General features: G+C 38.2%; 1 protein-coding gene across 5 annotated transcripts in view; it reads right to left on the bottom strand.

The window, feature by feature from the left end:
- Positions 1-24205, bottom strand: part of PPP1R9A (protein phosphatase 1 regulatory subunit 9A) — a gene marked incomplete at its 5' end in the record, with an annotated part of 310569 nt that extends 286364 nt beyond the window's left edge. For 2 of the 5 annotated variants that reach the window (XM_080818700.1, XM_080818701.1), the window contains one exon: positions 22535-24205. In XM_080818700.1, the coding sequence (XP_080674826.1) occupies positions 22535-23929 (1395 nt within the window). The remainder of the gene's footprint in view (positions 1-22534) is intronic. The other 3 variants (XM_080818698.1, XM_080818699.1, XM_080818697.1) reach the window with 2 other exon arrangements.
- Positions 24206-25151: the final 946 nt, after the last annotated feature.

Here is a 25151-nt window from a genome sequence, read left to right as displayed (position 1 = left end):
CGAAAACAAATAAAACAAGAAAAAAATAAAAGTTACACATCAGATAACTATAATAACATAAAAATCTAAGCAATAAACATTTCAAATAAAAGTAAAATCCAAATAAATAAGATATTGAGAAACATCACCTTTGTACACTGCCAGACTTAGACAAAGGCTACAGTAAGAAGATGCTTGAATTGAATTGCACAAAGCACCTTTTCCACTAGAAAAAGGAGTTAACCATGTCCTTTAAATAAACAATACCCTGGGAATGCCTGGATGGCGCAGTCCTTAGGCTTCAACTCTTGGTTTCCGCTCAGGCCATTAGCGTGAGATTGAGCCCCACATCTGGCTCTACGCTTAGCACGGTTTCTGCTTGAGATTCTCTGTCCCTCTCCTTATGTCCCTCCCACTTGCATGCACATGCTTGTTCGTGCTCTCTCTCAAATAAATAAATAATCTTTAAAAATAATAATCATAATACCTCAAATATCTGCTCCCTTTCCATAAGCACCATCATAAATTTGCTGGAATAATGGCAAGGTAAAAACCAAATAATCCCATGAGCAAATGGAGAGATGTCTAAAGTACCACCATGCCCAAAGCAAACATTCAACGAATCAGTTTACACAATATTGCAAACCTACAAAAGAAAATTAACTCAAAGTTTTCCCAAATTAAACTAAGAAGTGAGATGGCTTGGCAACCTATCCAAAAGGCTATACCAATTTTTACTTATATCACCTCTTGCAAAAAAGGCCAGTATCCATCACAGTGCCACCTATCTAATGACTGGGCTAAGGAAATAGGGCATCAGGTATCTTGACTATCTTCACCTCAAAAATCAAACAGAAAAAAGAAAAAAAAAAACAATTTTTATTTCTCCAGTTCTTCCCCTAAAAAGCAGTTTACATGAGATGCATATAGTTCTGCATTAAACCAAACCACTTATCACTACATACTTCTACTTCACAGGCTTCATTACTCTAATGTCTAAGAGCTCTGGAAATCAGGACATACACTTGTAGAACTAATAGGGGTAGATGGCTGTAAAGTTTCATTCATTCACAATTAATTATTGAACACCCAAAGCATGCCATAGACAGGGGGCACCCCAAAATTATAAAGATATAGAGCATCCTGCCTAAGGAGCTCACAGGCATGTAGATTATTTGGTTGAAGCAGAGTAACAAAAGGACTTTTAAAGGGGAAGTTTGTGATAGAGAACAAATGAACTTCCTGGAGATCTAGGATGAGGGGACTCAAACACTTTTTGACTGTTGGTCCACTGCTAATGGATTAGCACGCCCATACTCACAAACCTATAGAAGCTGTTTTCTTAGCTCTAGAATCAAGACTATTTCCTGTTATTCTATTACTGTTAAGTGTTCACGTGATTAGGAAAATTCCTTCAGTTATGGGGAAATCCCTGGGTGGTTACAGAATAGAGACAAGGTAATAAAACTAAAACTTACTTGGGTGACTTAACATGGGGTCTGTGAGCACCCTAATCGCCTATCTCCCAGTGCTTTGCCCTAGGATGGCACTCTCCAGCTCATCTCCGGCTGACAGGTTAGAGGTCCTGCTCACTCTGATTTCGCATTTAGGCACAGAGCTCAACCACACTGCAGCTGTCTCCAGTACAGCTGGGAGAAGGGAGGGGAACGACTCCCACTTCACCTTCTATTCTGATCTCTCTGCCTGTCTACCTGAATTCGGTGATGACTTCAGAAGCACTTTGATACTTTACATGCTTCAGTGGCATTTCTGCAAATAGTTCAGAATATTTTAACTTCACCTTGTTGTATTTTAGACTTTTCAGAGAGGGAGCAGCCTGCAGTTAAAAACTGAACCACAGTGAATTTCTCTCTGTTAATCTCCTTATAAATTTGCACATTCCCAGTTGGATCATGGCAAACTATGTTGCCAGAGAATTTCTTGGAGCTTTGCAGTTTGATGATGTAACTGTCTTAACAATAAAGTTCTGACATTTTCCTCCTCAGTGGCAGGACACTATATGCTACACACCTGACCTGTATGTGCAGAGAGACGTGGGTATACATAGATGGCCAAAGACAGCCTGTGTGTATGTGTGTGTGTGTTTAATAGTCAAAGCTCATTTCTTCCTGACTTCTAATCATAGAGTCACATATTCTATCACACAGGGCTGCTCAGCAGATACACATCATGCTCCTAACCATCTGTTTCACAGTTATGTGATACCAGTCACACTGGAGATCAGAGGATAGAAGGTTAATGAATCAAAACTCTATTTCCTTTCCTGGCCAAAGGGGGAAAAAAAAAAAAAGTATATGCCCCAGGTAGGCTGGAATCTCCATCTTTGTAAAGGAAGAGCAGCATTAAAAAAAAAAAAAAAAAAGAAAGATGTATCATAATTATTGGTAGAGTAGGTGGTTCATTTAATTCATGAACTGTCATGATGAGTCCCACCATTCCCCTTTCCCTTCCTCTCAACCACTCCTACCTATAATTCCAAGGTCAAATGCCGTGAATATATAGTCTCTCAATTTTAACACAGAGCTTAATTTAACTTCCAGAATTAGCTCTCCAAAACTCTGCCTCAGTTCTAATAAACTTAACAAACACTAAACTAACACCTCAAAACAAAATTCACAAAGGTAAGGTGTCTGATTATTCATGTAGCAAATCAAGAATTCTATAACAGCCTTGAAATTTTGTATCTACAAAGCACTTCTAGATAAAAAGATTACCTAATCCAGCACCTTCATTTTACAGAATTCAAGTATAGAGTCAGTACCAAGTCAATCTGTTTGGCACCATTAACAAAATCATTAAGTAAAATACAACACAAAAATCCAAAGTGTCTTTCAGCCAGTAGATATAGATTCGCTTAAAAATAATAATCACGGGACGCCTGGTGGCCCAGTCGGTTAAGCACCTGCCTTCGGCTCAGGTCATGATCCCAGGATCCTGGGATCGAGCCCGGTGCTAGGATCGAGCCCGGTGCTGGGCTCCCTGCTCATCAGGGAGTCTGCTTCTCCCTCTGCCCTTCCCCCTCCTGTCATGCTCTCTCTTCCTCTCTCTCTCAAATAAATAAATAAAATCTTTAAAACAACAACAACAAAGAAAACTGAATTTGTCTTTAAAAGTGGCTAAGGCCCAGCCCAACACCTCAAGTAAAATAAATGCCAAAAGCCTGAAGGTCAGTGTATCTTCAGCAGCAAAAATTCACTGAAGAAGAAATAGCCATGGAAACAGCCACTCCCATCTAAATACTTTTAGAGGCACACATTCATACACATAGAAGTGGTATTTTAAGAACCCACAGCCAGTCTAATTCATGCAGGAAAAATCCCTAACAGGAACAATTCCGTTATTAGTGTGTTTAGTATATGTCCTATTTGCATTAACTGTATGTTCTCTCTATTCATTTTCATGACTACTTTTAGTATTTTTATAAAGTGACATCCCTTCATGGGAACAATATCTCACTGTATGACATCAGGCCAACAGGAAGAAGATTTTAATTTACAAGGACCTGTCAAAGGCAATTGCTTGAAATCAAATAAGGAGTAACTAGAATACCATCTGACGCTTACCACGCCTTCAGAAAAGAAAACAAACACAGTATCTTACTGAGGAGCACTTACTTTTGCAGTGCAAATTAAGACTGAAAGAAGTACCATTTCAGTCCACTGATGATTTAGAATAATATTCACGTTTGTCACTCTGAAGCCTTTGTTAAGGATCATCGCAGGTCTGGTATCAGGGGGCAAATCACAGCTAGAAAAATGTACAAGAAAATAAAGAAAAACTTTTCGCAGTCCAGGCAAAGTAATTCTAGAGAAGGTGACCACCATCTGTGTACCCGACCATTTTGGGTGGATGCGGTAAAAATCTAGAGCTTAACCTGTAAGACGCTGACAGCTAAGGTTAGCACTGGTTCTTTTCAACCCCGAGCCCTGCTTCCAATTCTGCCACCAACCTTGGACATGGCTCTGAGTTACTACTACAGTTTTTTAAAAGGTCCAGTAGTACTAACTTATTTTTTTTAATATTTTATTCATTTCTTTGACAAAGAGAGAGAGATTACAAGTAGGCAGAGAGGCAGGCAGAGAGAAAGGGGGAAGCAGGCTCCCCACTGAGCAGAGAGCCCAATGCGGGGCTCGATCCCAGGACCCTGAGACCATGACCTGAGCTGAAGGCAGAGACTTTAACCTACTGAGCCACCCAGGCGCCCCTAGTAATAACTTATTTGATCAGAAATAAATGTGAGTCAGCATCTTTACATCTCTGTACCTCTTTGACCTTTCCTAATCAGAAGTGTTCTTCCCCAGTCTCAATCCATAAATGTCACCCTCTTTCCTCAGAATTACTCAGAGTACCCTACTTCACCTACCAACCCACTAGCAAGGCTATTAAACCTTTATACTTCTTAAAATCTTTCTAAACTTCTCTTTCAAGCTTTCTCCAAAGCATTGTTTCTGAATCTTTGTTCCTCCAAAATGTGGGCCTGATCCATGATGCTGCCTCCCTGTACTCCGACCAGGTCTTACCCCCTTATCCTGGTCTTTCCTCTTCTCATGGTACCCCAATACCATAGAAACCTGGATCCAGCTCTCATACCCACTGCGTTCCCCAAAGGACCCCATCAGTTCATCCATCCAATTTTGCAACTGTTGGATCAAAGACAACCAACTCGCTCTTTATATGCAGCTAACTCCTTCACTACCTCCCATTTACTGAGTACCGGTTATAAACTAAGCATGAGGCAAGGTTCTATTATGAGACGGAAGGAAAAATACAGGAGATGAATAAGAAACAGTCGCATATGATTTTCACACTCAAAGATTAACTTTATAAAAAAAATCAGCACCCCTCATCACCTTCCACTTTATGTCTTGCCCCAGGTTGCCCTTTGCCCGTCTTGACCCCCATTCTTATAAATATTCACCAGTCTTATCCCTGTCCGTTTGGATTCCTACATAGCCACCTGGTCCCCATCTCCATACCTGACCCTTCCATCCAGCTTCCACCCTCCATCAGAGCGGCCTCTCTAATACACGAATCCAACCATGCCTTTCCATGCTCAAAATCCCCTATGACTGATAAGTTTTAAGAAAAGTATGCAAACTCCTAAGTCTAGCACAAAGAATCCTCCCGATCTGAATTTGCCTTACCATGTATCAACAGCCTTAAACTACTTTAAGAACTGCAACAGATGTGTTTTTCTCTCCTCTGTGCCTCCCTACTACCTTGCACACCTTCCCCTTCTCCTACAGACACTTACTAAACCTTTGAAACTTAGCTAGAGCTTCACCTTCTCCTAGAAGTTTCTCCTCACTTTTGTCCAGAAGCCAGATGACCTTTCTCTGCCCTCAGTGCCCTGTGCACACTTCTAACACAGTGCATCTCTCACTATATTATAACTGTTGACTCACCCATCCATCTCTTCCACTGGAATGCAGGCTCTTTGAAAAAGAACATGTTCCAATATATAATTTGGGCGATTAGCTTAGTGCTAGCTTAGAGCTGACATTCTTTACAAGAAGATGCTCTCTTAGCCAAAGCAATCTGGACTAAGAGTTTGTCAACTAATTGAAAAAGCAGTTAAAGTGGGGAATCATAAAAAGTGATTTATATTTTATCAGGTCTTGATTGACATAAGACAACTAAATGTACATTCCTTCCCTGATCTCTGGGTATCAGGCCAGGCCCTTTGCTTTGGGTTTATGCCCGCAGGTTAACAATCAGCATTATGCCCCAGCTATGATGGCCAGTTTAACTTTCTTAAAGTGGACCAAAAACTTAAAGACACTTGAAAAATAACTGGAGTAGTTGATCATTTTAGCTATTTGGTCGAACAGTTGTATTAATCCCTATCACCCTCATTTAATTCAACAGCAAGATTTTTAGGTGACCTCCTCATCAGATCTTTCTGAAGATTTCAATTTACATTTTTATAGAAAAGACACTGAACACTCATATTTCATTAATATACATAATATTCAATTAAACACACACCTAGAAAGACAAGAAACAAGCAAAAACAGGTTCAGAATCTAAGCACTAAGATAAATATCTACTGAAAGAACAAAGTGAAAGGAAGAGAAAGAATGGAGGACTGACGGATCTCCTCCAGCTTTCTAGAACCAGCAACATGTAAGAGGGAGGCACTAGAACAAAGTGGCAAGGTCAACTACCCCTTTAAATTCCTCAGTGACTCCCCAGTTTGCATCTAATTCCAACCCCATAATAGACAAGTCTGTCCTTGAACTATTATCTGCCTACATTCTTACACTACACACACGCATGCACACACGCATGCACACATGCACACACATCCCCCCACTGTTCCTCCAGTTATTCTGATTTATCTACAATTACCTCAAACGTACCTTTCCTGGACTTAGAATGTCCCACTTCTCTACCTAATTAACTCTTAATCATCTTGAAAGTCTCAGTACCATTTCATCTAAGAAGCCCTCCCTAATGAGTCCCCTCCTCCTGACGAAGAAGGGACCTCAGCACCCTGTTATATGCAGGCGACGCCGTGTACTGGCCACCTTGGGTCAGACCTAGGTTATGCCCATTGTTGGAGACTAAGTGTTAACAACAATCCTTTCACTGTCAGAAAGCATCCCAGTTTGACAATAAATCATATGGTCACCCTAGACACTGTGGGATACGAAGAAGACGAAGCAATGGTCTGTGCTCTTTTTAAAAAATAAGTAAATAAAACCCAAACACACACTCAGATTTTCTGGTTTCTCAAATATATATAATTCTTACTCCTGTGTTATTCTGAAAAAAGTCACAGTTTGGCCCACAAATCACATACGGTCACCTTCTGACTATAACCATATCCCAGTACTTATTCCACTGTCCTACACGTGTTTTGTTCTCTATCTCCTTGTCAACATATACACTCCTCGAGAAGCAAGGGCTTCTCTTATTTATCTTAATAACCACACATCGGCCTGCTGGTGGGTATTCAGGAGGGCATGTATTGCACGGAGCACTGGGTATGGTGCATAAACAATGAATTCTGGAATACTGAAAAGAAATAAAATAAAATAAAATGAAAAAAAAACACAAAACAAAAACAAACAAACAAAAAATATCCACACATCATGCTCCATGCTCAAAACATACTAAGGATTCAATAATGCTGGTCGACTGCTAACAATCAATTAGGAGACAATGCGTCGAAATGGCTGCAGCATAAGCAGCTATTCATAAACACCTGAATCATAAGTGATCTATCAACCCTGACTAATGCCCAAGCAGTAACTGTAGAGTGTTAGAATCATATTAATCTCAAAGCAAAAGTATCACCAGCAGTAATAACATACAGTACATAACACTATCTGACATACTGGCTCAAGTCACTCAAATAACGTGAACAGAATATAAGGCCACATGTTTTTACCAATATCGCTATCACCAAAAGGTGTTTTGTTTTTTTTACAGAACACTTTTTGTGTGTCACCAGATATGTACATAAACCTCCAAACAGTTATGGTATTTTTACTTAAAAAGAAAAATGCAGAAAATAGCTTAGCAATTCTCTTCCTTAGAGTGCCATTAAAAGCTATTTCTGCCTGGGGAAAATGACATACATTTTATACCTAAACAAATTTACATGAACAAGCAAAGCCATATCATATTTTAGTCTAATAACAACTGTCAGACTTCTCCCAGATAATATAATTCATGGAGGAAACATACAGACAAAAAAATATGATTTGAAGACCTTGGATTATTTGTTCCAATGCAGTTTATTACTAATTACTTACAAGTCATGGAGAAAAATGAAAAACCATTTTCTGGATAAACAAGTCATACTCAGCAAGAGTCTGCCTGATTAGAGAATGAGAAAACTGACTACCAAAATAATTACAAAATTCTAACTTAGGTCTGCAATTAAAACCAAAGACATTTCTAAAATCAATTATCAAGGGGTGGGGGGGCAGATATTATCCGAAAAAAAAAAAACAAAAAAAGCATTTCCTCTCTAATCAAAGAAAAGTACAAAAGAAACCACATTTTAAAAAACAGGTCAGGAAATAAAATGTGGGGAAGAGACTAAATGTTAAGAAATAATTCAACTGCCTTCTTTAATTAAATTTTCAATTTTCATGTAAGAATACAGATATATTCACATATACAATTTACCAAAGTTGTAGCAAATTACTGCAATTTCTAAGTAGCTTTACAACTTTCGTATGGAACCTCAATTTTTATATTTTCTTGCAACTAATTACAAGCTTGGTCGATCACTCAAAGCAGAAATAAAGTTAAGGCAAAATGAATACTTTCCCCCTTCAACCCTCACAGCTATATCTCATGCAACCATACTTTAATGACCGTTTCTGGTTAGTTATAAACTGTCATTATCTTACAGGGCAATAGATTGAGATTTCCCAAATGAAAGAGCACAAGAGCTTCAGCCAGCCAGATCAGGGGCCAGAAAAGATTACAATCTGTAATGGGATCACTCAGCCTTCATTTCTAACTGCTAACTTGAAGGATTTCACTTATAAATAAATTATACAATCATTATACATGTACAAATATTATCACCGTCATCCCCGTTTGGACCTTCAGATGTGGGGATGGAATGGGAAAGGGGAAGGAACATGGGTAAGGGACATCAAAGGTTACCACCACTGATTGTGCCAGGCACTGTAGCAGTCCTGGAGACACAAGACGAAGTCCCTGCTTTCAAACTGGAAACAAACTTTATTAAGTAGATCATATGTCAGCAGGATCTGGATCCAATCTGATTCCAAACCATGTGATCTTCCTACTGTGACGACTACAGCTACTACAAATTGCCCCAAGAGGGAGAACTCTGTTCGCAAGTTTTCTAAGAAAAACAGACAGCAGAACAACTCCACTACGATATGAGGAAAAAAACTGAGGTTTTTGTTTTTTTTTTTTCCTGAAACTGCTTCAGAGGTTAGAACCAAGTAAGAAAACCTGACTGTAAGAGTTAATTTTATGTGACAACTTGGCTGGGCCAGAATGCCCAGAAACCTGGCCAAATATTATTCAGGATGTTTCTGTGAGGGTGTTTTGAATGAGATTAACATTTAAATCGGAGTAAAACAGATTACCCTCCATAACATGGGTAGGCCTTAAACAGTCAGTTGAACCCTGAATTGAACAAAAGACCAACTTCCCTTGAACAAGAAGGGATTCTTCAGCAGATGGTCTTTGGACTTGAATCCTTACCCTCCAGCCTGGGTCCTTTCCTGAGTCTCTAATTTGGCAGATTTTGGACTAAAACTAACACCAGCCCTTCCCTGGGTGTCCAGCCTGCCAGCCCACCCTGTAGATCTTGGACTCACCAGCCTTCATAATCGTGTGGGCCAAACCTTAAATAAATCTCTGTGTATCTCTCTCTCTCTCCCTCTGTCTCTCCCTCACCACCACCCCCCAACACACACACACACACACACACACACACACACACACACACACACACAAACACATCTTCTATTATTTGATTCTGTTTCTCTGGAGAACCTTAACTAATAATACTACCTAAACATTAAATACAACACATGGTAAAAAAGACACTTTCTAAAGTATTTCACATTAACTTGTGATGAGCTCTGGGTGTTGTATGCAAGTGCTGAATCACCACATTCTACACCTGAAACTAACATTACACTGCAGGTTAACTAACAAATTTAAATAAAAACTTGGCAGAAGAAAGTATTTCATATTAATATTTACAATCTATTTCCACCATCCTCCAGTGAGAGGAATCAACTCTACTTAGTCAATGGTTCCTTTCTAGAATGAGGGCAAGAATGTCATAAAACAGCCAAAACCAAGTAACTTCAAACTAAAACTTCTGATTTGCTATATTTGCAAATGGTGCAATCTCCTGAGAGTTCTCTAGTTCCTTAAAAATACTACTCACAGAACTCATTATTCAGAGAAGGAACCAGCAACATAAAAATTCCACAAGCATCAGAATCTCCCAATGGAAAAACACAAGTTTCATCTAAAAGTTAGTTGGATGCATAATAATGTTGCCTTTTCTCCTTCATATAATCCTTAAAATTATATACAATCAATCATAGGAGTATTACTACTATAAAATCAATATTCAATAAAATACAAACAGAATTTATTAGCCACATTGTATGTAGTAAGGTTTAAGTACACCTAATGGAAAATGGTAATGCAGCACCAGTCTATACAATAAGGCAATTTAATTACGACTTCACCAGAGCTTATAAAATGCCAGAATTGCTTAAAATTTTAAGATTTGAGTTATCAGTTGATCCAATTAGGCCAGAAGCAATACTTCTAACTTCTAATTTCAGAAAACTCTGCCACTCAACAAAAATATTTTTGTTATCACCTATATGCTCCAGCATTATCTACCAAAGCTTTTCAAAGGTGGAACACTATCCAATCCAATGCATGAGAGGAACTGACCCTTTGACCTTAACTAAAAATATTATATACTACCATATAGCCTAATCATACATCAAATGAATCTCTTTTTAGCTAAAACTTTTGTTAAGAAGAACAACAGGAAACTACATATTGGCTGGTGTTTTGTGACAGGAAACATATTCAAAAGGACGCTGTGGAGTCCTAGAACTCAAAATCCTGTTTTTAACTGAGAGCATGCAAATGTTTTCATAGGATTACATATAGCCAAGGTACTAAACTTGACATCTCTACTCTCTCAACTTCTGAAAGAGAAAAGCTGTTGAGGCTCAGTAATTTAACAGGTCAGAAAGAAAGACATGTGGGAGAATTATTAGGCTTTTTAAAAACAAATATTTACTATTTTTAGTAAGACTACTCATTAAAATATACTTTTCTCTTCAAATCCAAAATATATGCTCAGTTTTTAAAAGCATACTTTTATACACACAATAGCAACTCAAAGAAAGTATCTAACACCTATGCAAATGTTATCAACATAATTTAAAATACACTGAAATATCTTCCACCCCCATAATATTCACAAGCTTAACCACAAATGCAGGATCAATTTTACCAAGGATTAAAAAGTATGCACTTAGGGAACCTAGGTGGCTCAGTGGGTTAAAGCCTCTGCTTTCGGCTCAGGTCATGATCCCAGGGTCCTGGGATCGAGTCCCGCATCAGGCTCTCTGCTCAGCGGGGAGCCTGCTTCCTCCTCTCTCTCTGCCTGCCTCTCTGCCTACCTGTGATCTCTGTCTGTCAAATAAATAAATAAAATCTTTAAAAAAAAAAAAAAGTATGCACTTAATGAATTCAATTGCCAAAAGTACACCCATTTTCTTAAACCAACACTTTTTCAGTATTCCATAAATTTATACCCCCCAACCAAAATTTTTCTGTGACATAATGACCTCCAAAGAAAATAACAATAAAAATTAATCATTTTAATCTTGGATGATATGAAAAAATGTTTTTGTCAACTTCTTAAGTTGTTATCACTGATCATTCCAATCGTGTTCCCATCACCTTTTTTTACATATAATTAAGGAAGTAACACTTGCTCACTGTAGAAAATTTAGTAACTCTAGAAAACTATAAATAATTTTTTTAAACATCACCTTTATTCTCTCCACCCAGGAATTACCATAGTTAACATTCTGATGTATGTGCTTTCAATCTTCGTTCTAGGTACAAATACACTAAAAGTAAAATGGTGATAAAAATGCATATTAAGCTGACAATTCACAGACCTGTACCCCTGGGGCAAATAATACATTATATGTTAATAAAAAAATGCATATTAAGTACTTAACCAATCTTTTTACCCTACAGTATACTGGATATAGCAATAGTCTTCATCTTTAAAATTTTAGAAGACATGATCTATAATAGATTTATCCTATTACTCTACATGCATACATCATAATGAATTATTATGACATTACTATGAATTATTATGACTATTATTAGACATGTCAGTTCTTTCTACCAATTTTCTACCAAGACAAATAACAACTTGGATGTACTCCTTATCAACAGTCATTGACCTTTAAAAAAAACACGATGACCATAAAAACAACACTCAGAACTCATATCCAAAAAGGCCCATAAACACATGAAAACATTTAACCTCATCAATGTCAGCATAAATCATAGAAATTATACAGACATTTTTCACCCACCAAACTGAAAACTGTAAAGCATGTAAATAACACCAAGTTATTGGTGCAGGGATTGTGAGAAAACCATTCCAATGCAATGCTAATTATAAACTAATACAACCTTTCTAAATAATAATTCAGGCAGTATGTATGTGAACAGCTTTAAAATATTTTAGCCAATAATTTCATTTTTAGAAATTTATACTAAATGATCATTGATAATTCTAGATCTTGAACAAAAAATTGTATATAGGGTTAATTCCCTTTTAATGCTAATCCAGTGTTAAGCACATATATCAAAAGTCAATGAAGACTTGTTCTATGTTATCATCATTTTTGTATTCTGCTTTCCCTATTATTTTGTTGATTTTCATTTCTTATCCAGTTTTTGTTTTCGTAAGGCTTGTTTGTGTGTGTGTTTTCAAGTTTAGTGACCAATCTTGAAATTTCTAAGAGGAAATGGGCCCTCTGGGCATAGTATATTATTATAATAACTCCTGCACAACTTAAATTATTGCACTTTATTATTCTACCTACAGAAGAAACTTCTAAAAATAAATACATCTTATGTATAGCTGCACAATATGATAGTCAAACACCCTACAGTAACTTCTGCCATTTCACCCCCCCAGAAATGGGTTCTTTTAAAAGTATATGTAATATATATCAGTTGATTCAAAGAGCAAGTGTGAATTTATGTCTTTTTCTTTCTTTATGAAACAACTTTGCACATCCATTTTATCTGAAACAAGTGGTTGGTAAAAGAACCCATCAACACAGCACTGACTCACAGGTTGATCTTAAACACCAAGCAATAAACCTGCCCTTCCCTCCCCTCAACTGAGGTCCCTTACAGTGAAAGGAAAACTATTCAAAACCCCAAACAGGTACCTCTGATTCTGAGTACGATTTAAAATCCTTGTATTGGGGCACCCGGGTGGCTCAGTCAGTTAAGCACCTGCCTTCAGCTCAGGTCATGAAGCTAGGGTCCTGGGATCAAGTCCGATGTCCTGCTCTGTGCTCAGCTGGGAGTCTGCTTTTTCCTCTCCCTCTGATCCTCCCACCCCCCTCATGCTCTCTCTCAAATAAATAAACTCTTAAAAAAGAAAATAAAATAAAATCCTTGTATTCAAGATTAGACAAATTTTCAAGCATGAATGTACCCTCTGCAGAACTCCATCCTGACATGCTTTTGAAAAAGGAACAAGTAAAAAGTAAAAAGTGACTTTTGGAGGGCAGCTCTTAAGTGGAGGAGAGAAGGGTCCACCCCACTGCACAGTGACAGATCTGAAGGCACAGAGTCACTCAGTTTCTCAGGGTTATGCCAGTCCAAAAGCCTCACCGGGAAAATTCCACAAATAGCTACTCTGCAAGCCTCTCACCTGGTCACTCCTGGAAAGGAGCCTCTTAATCATGACTCTTTATCTTTTAGACCCCTGCAAACCACTACATGTTCCAATCTAGCCCAGTATATTCCGGCTGGTATAGAAAATGTCTTGGAGGATCAGCCTTCCCCAAAATAAAACTCTTATCTGACTTTAAAAAAAGAGAGGAGACTAACAGGTCTATGAGCCATTTCATCTAAAGCCACTTTTCCTGATACATAAATATATGGGGTAAAGTTTTAACTCTACAAATGCTTTTCTTCAATCCCTCTGAAAACAGATTAAGTAAGGAAAGAACAAAACTTTCCTCCTCCTGAAATATAAAATTTCCAGATATCTTTATACTCGGCCTGATTCATTGTCCTTTTTGTAAGAATAGATGCCTGAGGAGAGAGCAAGTTAGACTGAAAAATTGGGAATTTTGCAAAAAAAAAAAAATATATATATATATATATATATATATATATATATCAATATCTCAATCATGTTGAACTGTGCTATGAAGCTATTTCCAGAACAAAAGTGAGTGAAGCTATTAATATGTCAGCAACTATATTACAAAACATTTCTTTATTCTTAGGTTCCTCAGCAGGGCGTTTAATATATAGTTCAACCCATACTTCCAAAAGTTGAGTTGCTCTGAAAAACTACTCTACGAAAATGTACTCCCTTGGATTTAAAATTTTAATCATTTTAAACTATAATTTACAGCATAAATAACATTCTCAAGAGCAACTAATCTAAATTCATTTCCATACTTCAACCAAAGATGTCCATTTCCCTTTGAAATAACAGCACAAATATGTATGATAGAGGTACTTATTGTACAAATCTTTTTAAGGGATAATTAGAAAATCACAAGATGTTAACACTGAGCAGGGGTCTTTTACAAGTAAGAGAGCCGCCATTACAAATAAGAAAGCCAAGGCCTCAAGAGGCAATCCGTCAAGTTTACAGAATACCAAGTCACTCTTGGTGTTACTTTCATTACCAGTTAATAATATTTAACAGCCATCTAGATACTATGCTTCAGTAAATAACATGCAATAAACTAAATGAGTGCCTGCCCCAAATTACTCATCTCATAAATGGCTACGTTATGAATAATAGCAAGTATGGCATATGAAATCTGTATTAAAATATGAAAGAATGAGGAGAATTTTAAAGATAAAGAGTAAAGTTTGTCTATGAACGATCTCGCTGAACATAAAAGAATAATGAAAGCAACAACGTCAGAGCAGTAGGATGGAAAGAAGCTGATCAGATCATCGGAAAAGGACAAGGGTCCCTTGTGCTCAGGCCACTGCAAACACGAAATCAGCATTAGTGCTCTCCGTGCCTTTGACGACAGCCCGCGCTGAAGCAAGCACTTAAGCTCCATCAGTAGCAATTTCAGATTACATGCATGGAAGTGCGGTGTCCCACACCAGGGAGCTGTTCCAACTGTCCTCTTCGCCATGGGCACCGCTCTTCCTCGGTTTACAAATACCCTCATCCCCTCCTGGACCCTGCTGTCTCCTCAGCTTGATTTTTTTTTTCCTCTCCATGAAACTGCATAAGGGGCAGACAGCATCTGTTGTTCCCACACCTTGTCACTTGCTCTTTAGACCATGTCAGCACCCAGAAAATTCTTTTGTCCCCTGCTCTTTAGATTCTCCTACAGTCTGATGTCCTCAGGATAACTTAAATTTTAATATATCGCGGGGCGCCTGGGTGGCTCAGTGGGTTAAGCCTCTGCCTTCGGCTCAGGTCATGATCCCAGGGTCCTGGGATCGAGCCCCACATCGGGCTCTCTGCTCAGTGGGGAGCCTGCTTCCCCCTCGCTCTCTGCCTGCCTCTCTGCCTACTTGTGATCTCTGTCTGTCAAATAAATAAATAAACTCTTTTTTAAAAAACACATAAAAAATTTTAACATATCGCAAGTCACATTCGTTGTGTCTCCTACATTCCTTTCAAAGAGCATGCCCCTGGTTCCATTTATATGAAATGTCCAGAAGAGGCAAATCCATAGAGACAGAAAGCGGATTAGTGTTTGCCAGAGGATACAGGAAGAAGGGGAATTGAGAGTGACTGCTAACAGGCACAGGGTTTCTTTCTAGGGTGATGGAAATGCTCTAGAATTAGGTAACAGTGATGGCTGCACAACACTGTGAATATACTGAAGGCCATCAAATTGCATGGTGAATTTTATGTTATATGAATTTTATCTCAATAAAAAATTGCCAATTAAAAACAAATGAAAATAAGTGCATTCACAATGCTGTACAACTACACACACACACACACAGCGTTTCCCTCCTTCTAACTTCCCTTTCACCTTGCAAAATAATAAACTCCCCAAAAGTGGAATTATTAAGGCAGAAGCCGATGATCATCTGTCAGCAATGAGCTACTGAAGAGCTAACGGGAGTGAGAGGGAAATTACACTAGACTACCGCAAAGGGTTTTTCATCTGTAAGTTCCTATGTCACAAACCACAATGAAGAAATGAGACCCGGGGGAAAAATTTTTAAGTGACCAGGAAGAAAAAATACGAATCATCTCTTCCCATTCAAAATGGGAACTGTGGAATATAATGAAGCAAAAGAACAAAACTGAAATAGGCCCAAAAAGGAAGAACATAGAATACTAAGAAAGGAATATTTAATAGAAAAGCAAAGAAATTAAATAACAGCTCAAAAGCCAAGAAATGATATTCAGAGTTTAACATAGCAATACTTGTTTTGTTTATGCAGAAATTATCCCATAGCTAACCTTTTTTGTCCTTGAGTGGTGAAGAAGTAAGATGTTGCAAAAAAAAAAAAAAAAATCTAATGCAGATGAGACTTAAATCAGATTACTACTGTTGGGCATGTAACTGCGTTAATAAGGTAAACAAGGCATGGATAACATAGAAAGTTATTTTCCCCTAAATACAGTCTCTTCCCTTGAAAAATCCATTAATGCCAACAACCGGTGTCCTTTGTGAGGAAGTTTAGAGGGGAAGATAAAAATTATGGCTGATACAAAAAACAAAAAACTAAATCTTTCTACTACAAATAAATGCCAGCAAACATCTATAATAATTTGTTGTAGAAAAGAACCCCTTTTTGCAGACTAAATGACCAGCGTTTAGTAAAATAGAAAAGAGGTATTCGTCTACACATTCAATATTAGAAAAGGGGTACATTAAAATATTTGTACATTAAATGTGTATAGTACATTAAAATATTTGACATATTTACCTGGTTATAAATCAAGACATCAGAATGTTAAAGGAAGTCCAATTTAAATGTTATGAAATCAAAGTTATCCGAAGAAAAACAAACTAAATAAGACAACAATCCTATACTCTCACTAGTTTATTAATTTAGGCTTCCAAAAAATGAAAGAAATGGAGTTTCTGAGTCTATCAAGAACTGCTTCCTCCTGCTTTTTTTATAATTAAAAACATTTTCTTAAAAAGCTCACATTAATAGTTTGCAAACTGCTATTTAATTTTTACTCTAGATTTAATAAGCTCATCAGACATATCTCAAATTCATTTAGAGTAAAGTTTTTTCGAGCATATTTTCCACAACTTATATTAAGAAATAGGTCGGGCACCTGGCTGGCTCAGTCAGTTAAGCATCTGCCTTCAGGTTATGATCTCAGGGTCCTGGGATGGAGTCCCGTGTCAGGCCCCCTGCTCAGCGGGGGTTCTCCTTCTGTCCCTCCCCCTGCTTGTGTTCTCTCTCTCAAATAAATAAATAAAATCTTCCAAAAAGAAAAAAAAAAAAAACTTAACACTCTTGTATAAAACTCTTGTGTGGTCTAACACAGGAGTCTATGATGTGACTTTTTTTTTTTTTTTAAGATTTTATCCATTCATTTGACAGAAAGAGATCACAAGTAGGCAGAGAGGCAGGCAAAGAGAGAGGAGGAAGCAGCTTCCCCACTGAGCAGAGAGCCCAATGCGGGGCTCGATCCCACGACCCCAGGATCATGACCTGAGCCGAAGGCAGAGGCCTTAACTCACTGAGCCACCCAGGCGCCCCTATGATGTGACATTTTAATGACCCAATTTTTTTTATGAATTTAGAGATCATAATCCACTCTTGTATCCACAACCATCATGCACCTTACAACTTTACACCTGTGTCAGCTTCAAAGAACACAATTCCACAAAACCAGCTATAGCAGACCAATCTGGAAAGCAAATGTGTTAAAGGATTCCCCAACATTTTGTGAGCAGCTCTTGTCAGAAGTCAGAAAACTACTTCACAATCATATTCCAAAGAGCAATCTGTTGACCAGCAGCCTCAGCACACACTTGAGATCTTTTTAGGAATCCACAATCTCACCTGAGACCTACTGTTTGTGAATTTGCTATATTATTCAACAATATTAAATTCTGTTATATAGGTCAAGAGAACAAATGGGATGGATGACACTCGTAAGTGATGGTCACTAATGGTAAGTAAGCTAATAACTTAAGGAGGTAAAGGCCACACTCAGAGGCTCAATTAGGTACAGATAATAAGAGCTTATAAGCTTCTGAAAATGAAGGCAAAATTTTTAAGATGTGCTAAAAATAAGTAAGTTAGTAAGCTGAAAGACATTCCAAAATAGAAAATATGATGGAACAAATAAGAAGTTCACTTGCAGAAAGAAAAGGGATGGAAAGACCAAGTCATCCTCGTGCCATCTCTGGACGGCCAGATACGCCATCTCCATACCAGTCACCCACCGAGGCTGCCCAGCCTGGTCTTATTTCAGACCCACAGGTGCTTGACCCAAGAAACACAAATAAACCCCAGGGAAACTGGCAAAGCTACAGCTATCTGTAAGTGTACTTGTACCGTCTCTCTTCTGCAGAGCAAATACCATGATATCATGAGCTGAGGGAATTATCAGTATGTGGAGCCCACGCTCAAAAATCAACTCTGGTCCTCATAACCGCACCGTTAGTGGGAAGGGTGATGTGAAAGTGAGAGGGCTAGGCATATAAATACCGTGTACCCGGGCCTCAGGTTCTGTGGTCCTTCCAAACTTTGCTCCTTACCTGTGTAAACTTTCCCTATGGCTTTCCTCTTGCTTCTGGCTGTGTGTTTTAAACTGATTTGATAAATACTGTGATTCAAACATTTAATCTGGTTGCTGAGCCTGTCTATTGTATAGCCCTGGGAAAGCTGGTGATGTGCTTGGAGGCTAATCTTTGCATCAAGGTAATTTCCCCCCAAATACCTGCTGAATCAGAAATCCGCATTTTAAAAGATCCCCAGGGGTTTCATAAGCATATTAAAGTTTAAGAGCACTGAGCAAGACTATCTGAAGAAACAGAATGACCGAAATCTGAATCTCAGAACTATACTCTGAACACCTCCCAAATAAAAGCTCTTGTATATGTCCTGTGTATCAACTCTGAGCCCCCCAAAAGAAAAAGAATGCTAAGGGACCCCCTTTCAACAAGTCTCATGTTAAGATTTAGAGAAGCACTGCCGTCCTTGGTGATTCTCCTTTGAACCCCAGCTCTGCAAAGCTCCATACAGTTAGAGAGAACACTCAGAAAGGTAGAGCACAACATACCTTAACATTAACCCTGCAATCTCCTTCTTGCTAAGGGAATTAGGAAAATACCCTTTTTCATCGATGCTAAGTTTCAAGAACACCTATCCAAAGGACATAAGACTACCAGAAAGAGAGAAAGGGTTATGATTGCCTTAAAAGGGTTGCAGTGACCTTAGAGCATCCAGGAACAGTTCAGGAGAATAGCCTGAGAACTATTCTTAAGGGGCTATCCACTCCCCACCTCCTGGCATTTGCTGATCTGATCGGCTCCAGTCACTTTATGTATTTATCACATTTTATTGTATATTGCACTGTTCCCCACACGTAGCAAGGTCTCAGTAAATATTCCGAATTAACAGAAAACAATAATGAAAAATGTCACCACTTCTCTCCTGGGTTCATTTAAAGCAAAGTTTATTAATTCAATCTCTTGGTTTTGAGAAATTCCTGAGAATGAAGGCATAATTCCACAGCTCAAATTAGCATGGTTCATAACACTCTCTCATTCCATATTTCAAACTTGGATTTTATATTTTCCATTATTAATCAATCTCACTGTAATTTTCCACAACACTGTGAAACACATCAACCTATCCATTAAGAAACAATCCATTTCTAAATGTCACCGATTATGTATAAGTAATACGCTACACAGGAAAGATCAGCTATCATTTTGATGCTTTCCTAGATGCAGATTTAAGACGTCTCAGGAAAGTACCTATTTAAAAAAATCTATAGAAGAACTGAAATAAAAACTGATGAAATGATCACACACGTAAAGATCATACACAAGATGTAAAACAAAAGCCAAAAAGTGTTGAGAATATTTACTCTGGTGAAGAGTAAATGAGAATATCAGGAAAAGAATGTAAAAGTTCTAAAGATCATTTCTGTAAAGAGTATGTCACCTTTGGTTGCTTAAAGAGGCAGTATGTTTAAACTTCAAAAGAAAAGGTTTAGGTTGGAAATCATAATCTCCCATTCTGTAAGTGAAACTTTACAAAAGGAATAATGAAACATACATAGGGAATGGCTCAGTGTATTTCCTTCCAAATGGTTTATCAAATCCTGTTCAATCCATGCATTTAGCACAGCCAAGGACAGTTACAGTCCTCATAGGACATGAGACATTTCAGCACAGGTTTTCAGACTGTGTTATATGTGTTTTAAATACCAAGTATTGAAGAACTGATTCCACCAGCTCACATAGGAAAGAGGCAACATTGTAGATGTGTGTGTCTTCTACTCTAACAGCATGAGCACATACACATGAAAAGCCTTCAATAAACACTTGTTGAACTTCATAGTTACCAACCTCTGAGGCAAAAATCTTAACTGGAGAATAATCTAAATACTACCATCCCCAGTACCAGTAGAAAAGTGACTCTCAAGATTTCCAAGTGAATCCACTTACATGTTAAACAGTGAGAACAACAAGAAAGAGTAATTGTCTTATTCATTACAAAGGGCTAAGAATGAATCTTCTGTTTGCAAACTTAATCCACTCCAACTAGTACTGTTAACTGCCCACTAAAACCTAGTGCATTATCTTTGTTTAAACCTTATTCTTGATAAATTGTGTTACAACTTATATGTATGTAATCTATTTCATTCCTTGTTATATAAAATACATAATTTATTACATGAAAATTAAAAGGCAAAATGCTTTTTGTTATAAGCAATAGTAGGAAAAAATCACTTGAATTTCAGAATATCTTATCCCAAACCTGGTTTGTTCACCTATGAACAGCCATAATTCAATAAGAAATCCTTTAAAATGCATTAAACCCATCACCACGCATTACGTTTTGTGCAGCTCAGGACACAAATACAAGGCTGGTGCCCCATTTGGTCGAGTGGGTAGTGTTCTAGTTGATAAATTTTTGTAAGCTGCTATCCCCCATTAGGGAGTTAGTCACTGGTTTTTAACAAACTCCTTGAAGAGTTCATTTCAGTTATTCCTGCCTTGCTCAGTGTGAAACAATTTAATCTTATTGCTTTCTTCCTAAGGGGTAGAAAGATGATGCTCAAAGGAGAGCACTTGGAAGGGAACATGCTCGGTGAAATTTAGGAATTCCCTGGATAAGCCTGATGGAAACACACCTCTAAAGAGAGAGCCTAAGACTTGGGGGGTGGGGGGCAGAGGTTTAGGGGAGAGGCTCACAAAGGAAAGTGGGAAAACACAGCAAAGAAACTTAGCTTACTCAGAAACCACACTCACATCTCTAGTTATTTTAAACACAGTGTAACACAGCATAGCCCATTCTGACCCAGAAATTTTGTCTTACCCTAATGAAATGAACTGCCTACTAACACCTATAAATAATTTCATAGATTATTTATTTCAAATTAGTATTTCATAATTAGAGCAAAGTCAAATTTCTCTTTGCTTTGTAAATTCTCTCTCTTACAGCCTTATATGGAAGTTTCAAAAGATGGAAATGACAATAGACAGTGGATTTCAGATTCCTTTAAAAGACACCACATCAAATTCCAAATCTATTATATATACACACAGGACAAGCTGGGAGTCCCTAGAAAGTGGTTTCAAACTACACATTTCTACCACCACAACCCTTCAGATTCCCCTAGGAGGGCATGCCAGAATCTTAGGACGGAGGCTGATGGGGAAAAAACATTCCAGGAGACTGTGATACTCAACCCACCACCTCCTTCCCCTCCCGCCATTATCGGCTAATAATGCTTCACCCCCCCCCCCCGCCCCCCGCTACTGATGTACGTTGTGCTATTTCTTCTACACCAAATGTTAAGTAAGTGAAGTCATTAGAATAGAGCATCTGAATTCAATTGGCATTTATCCAGCTTTTAAGAGGTAAAAACATATACATGAATGACAAATCAATTTAATTTCCTTTCATAAAATTTCACTTCAGGGCTACATCACAAATTCTGAACTCAAAGCTAATCACAGTCATAGCTTTCCAATTAAAGTATTTAAGTCCGCTAATATATTTCCATGAATCAAACTTTCGCTACTAAGTAGCAGTAGAAAAAAAATAGTAAGTTTCAACATTCCTCACAATCCACTTACACTTAAGTAAGAGATAACTCAGATTTTTTTAAGCAAGTAAATAAAGACTATTATTTCAAGGTCAACCATGACTCTCTCATTGTACATTATGCCTCATATCCTAGAGGGTTCAGATTCAGAAAATGTTATTACATATGGGTACTTTTTAGTAGAACTAGTTAAAGAGGTAATTCTATTTTCAAACTAACACTCCTGGTTTTCCGGGTTCATATTATTCATACTCCAGTCCATTGGAATGTATCTCACAATCCTCAAACTTCTTCAACTTTACTATTAGTCAATACCGGTTTAAGCAATCCTAAAGTATATTAGGAAATATGTGGACATCTCCCAAACTTTTAAAATCACTTGACAACATGTGTATATCAACAACCGTGACTTCCTCATAGTTGTTAAATCTATTCTACATACATTTAGGCCCAAATACAAAAAAAAAAAAAAACCTTAGAAATTTCAAAAACAAACTGAGAAAACATACTTACCTTAATTGGAGCACTACTAAACTTAATTTTCCTATTTGCTGGAATGTCGTCTTCTTCTGGCAATCCAACAATTTCCGAGTATTCCATATCAGGTTGATAGTAATTGTTTTCATCACTCTCTTCCTGCTCATCCTGCTCAGTGCCCGTCTCTCCCCAGTCTGAATTATACCTGGATCTGACCCTGTATACATTATAGTCACTGTGCATGTAAACATGGGAACTCTCAAAATGAACCGAATCTTCAGGTACTTCCTTTCCACACCTGGATCCAGAAGCATCAGCAGAGGTAAAATCACCACCTGCCAGTTCTTTCTTCTGATGCATTGCTGCCTCACTCCCAACTAAATTGGCTTCGGCGTCTTCTAAAGGTTCATTTTGTGGTGAAGGGATTTCAGACTCTGGCATTGCCTTAGTGTCAGCACAAGGTTCTTCAGGAATGTCTCTGTCAATCCCGACAGGAGTCTCTCGGTTGGATGTGGAGTCCTCGGCTTCCTCACTCTGCTGTGTCTCTTCACTCGGTATGGAGGCTAGAGAGGTACTTTTCAAAGCCACTTCTGGTCCCGGAGTTGTATGACCCTTCTGAGAATCCTCTGCATCATCACCGTGTTTGCTTGGAGGAGACCAAGAATTAGAATCCTTAAGGTGACCAAAGGTGTCAAGATTTGTAACAGTAACAGATGGTAGATTCAGGGGATAATGCCCAGTCACTGAGTATTCGTTGTTCTCAGCCTTCTCAGGAACAATGGCACTGGGGGAATCGGTATTCTCAAACACTGCACTCAGTTGACTCACAGTTGGGGAGACAGCCTCTGTCCGGGAGCTAAGGCTGTCCAAGGAATCCGTACTGCCTCTGTTGGACTTGGAGCCACCCCACTCATCCTGAGGCTCGCTCCCTCCAGCTTTCTCTTTCTTTGGGGAATAGCGGTTGTTCTGTCCTGACTCATGCACACTTCTCTCAAACATCTTCCGAGTTTCTGTGAACTTTGAATATGAAGGGCCATCGTACATTGTGTCAAATCTACTGATTCGTTCTGAAACAGAGGACTCCAACTTAACAACCGAGCCATCTGTTTTTTCCAGAAATTCTCTGGGCCTCATTCTTCTCTGTGGAGATGAAGGTCCACCTTTCCCCCTTGTTTTGGCAATGACTGCAGCATTTTCATTGGGTTCCATACCCATCTGCATAAATAGATTTTTAATTCTGTTGACGTTGGAGCCATATTTCCTCCCCCTGCTCTGCTGGGAGCCCTCACCTTCTTTTGTTTTTTGCTCCCCATCTGACTTGGGTTTGTCAAAGGTACTTTTCAGTGCCTGGAACTCAGTTCTATAAGCGTTCCTGTGAGGAGAGGCACTTCTGAGAGTGGTTCGTTCACCTGAAGACTCGGTTTTCAACATTTTTACTTCAGGGGTGAAAAGCCAATGTTCATAATGATCAGGAAAAAAAAAAACAAAAACAAAAACAAAAAACAAAAACAAAACACCTCTCTTCTCTAATCACCAGTATTTGGTCAAGAAAAAGTACCTCTCAAATGCCATACTGTATCAGTGATCCTCCCAACAGGTGTATTAGGAAATTATTCAGTCAGGGGTTACACAAAATGGCTTTGTCAAAGCAAGACTAGAGGTTCATCTGTAACAGAAAAGAATGAATTTCTAAATTCATTTACTTATTTGAATTTAAGTTCAGTCAACTAACAATATACTTTTCAACGTGGCTTAGCCATATGTCAAACAGGAAAAAAAAATCATTTATTGATAAGGGAATTTAAAAGCCAAGAATTTAAAAGTTATCCCTCTAATTGGTCTTAGATAACAAAAATGTTTCAAACACAATTTGGAGATCCCTACAGAAATCATATACTAACACACATAACAAGTTACACATGAGTACAGGTACACTACTTTAGCCTAAGTTTCTGTTGCTTTTGTGAATGACCGTCAAAGAAACCAGCAGTTCACAGATCTTTAAGATATCACCAAACCTTCAGAAAAATGAATTTCATTTGGGGTGCTCCCCATCAGGTAGAATTGATTCTTTCTGTATAATTCAAAGTTTGGAATCTATGTTTCCAAAGTCCAAAATATGCTTACAGAGGCTTAGTTCACTCTCTTTGGTCCAATATCCTCATTTACAGCATCTCCCGAGCAACATTAGTACATTTTCAGCCCAAAACAAGCAGAAGAAAGTTCTTAAATGAAAATAAGTTTCACTCTAAGTGCACTCACATCTAGTATTTGGAAGTTTCCTAAGAGTGGATACTATTAATTATAGAGTGAGATGTAGACTATCACGGGAATAAACGCAGAACGTGACGATCAGAAAGCAAATATAACATGAGCCCTCTTTTCATAGTCCTGATTTGTTTACTCCTTTAACTTACTACAAGCTCAGAATGCAACGCAATGCATGCTTGCTGGTCTCCACTAGCCCACAGCTGGGTTTTATATCAATATGCCAGTAATCAAATACTTCAAGATCCGCTGAGGCGCAGACAATGTAGCTCTAAAGATTTTTCATTTTGTTTTTGCTTTGTTTTGTCTTTTAATATTAGGCCGAGCCATATCACCCTCACGCACAATCAGCTGAGGAAGCACACACTTTCACTTAAACCGCCTC

Source organism: Martes martes (assembly GCF_963455335.1).
Source record: "Martes martes genome assembly, chromosome: 11".
NCBI lineage: Eukaryota > Metazoa > Chordata > Mammalia > Carnivora > Mustelidae > Martes > Martes martes.
The sequence above is the reverse complement of the archived record's forward strand: the minus strand, read 5'-3'. Positions and strand labels throughout refer to the sequence as shown.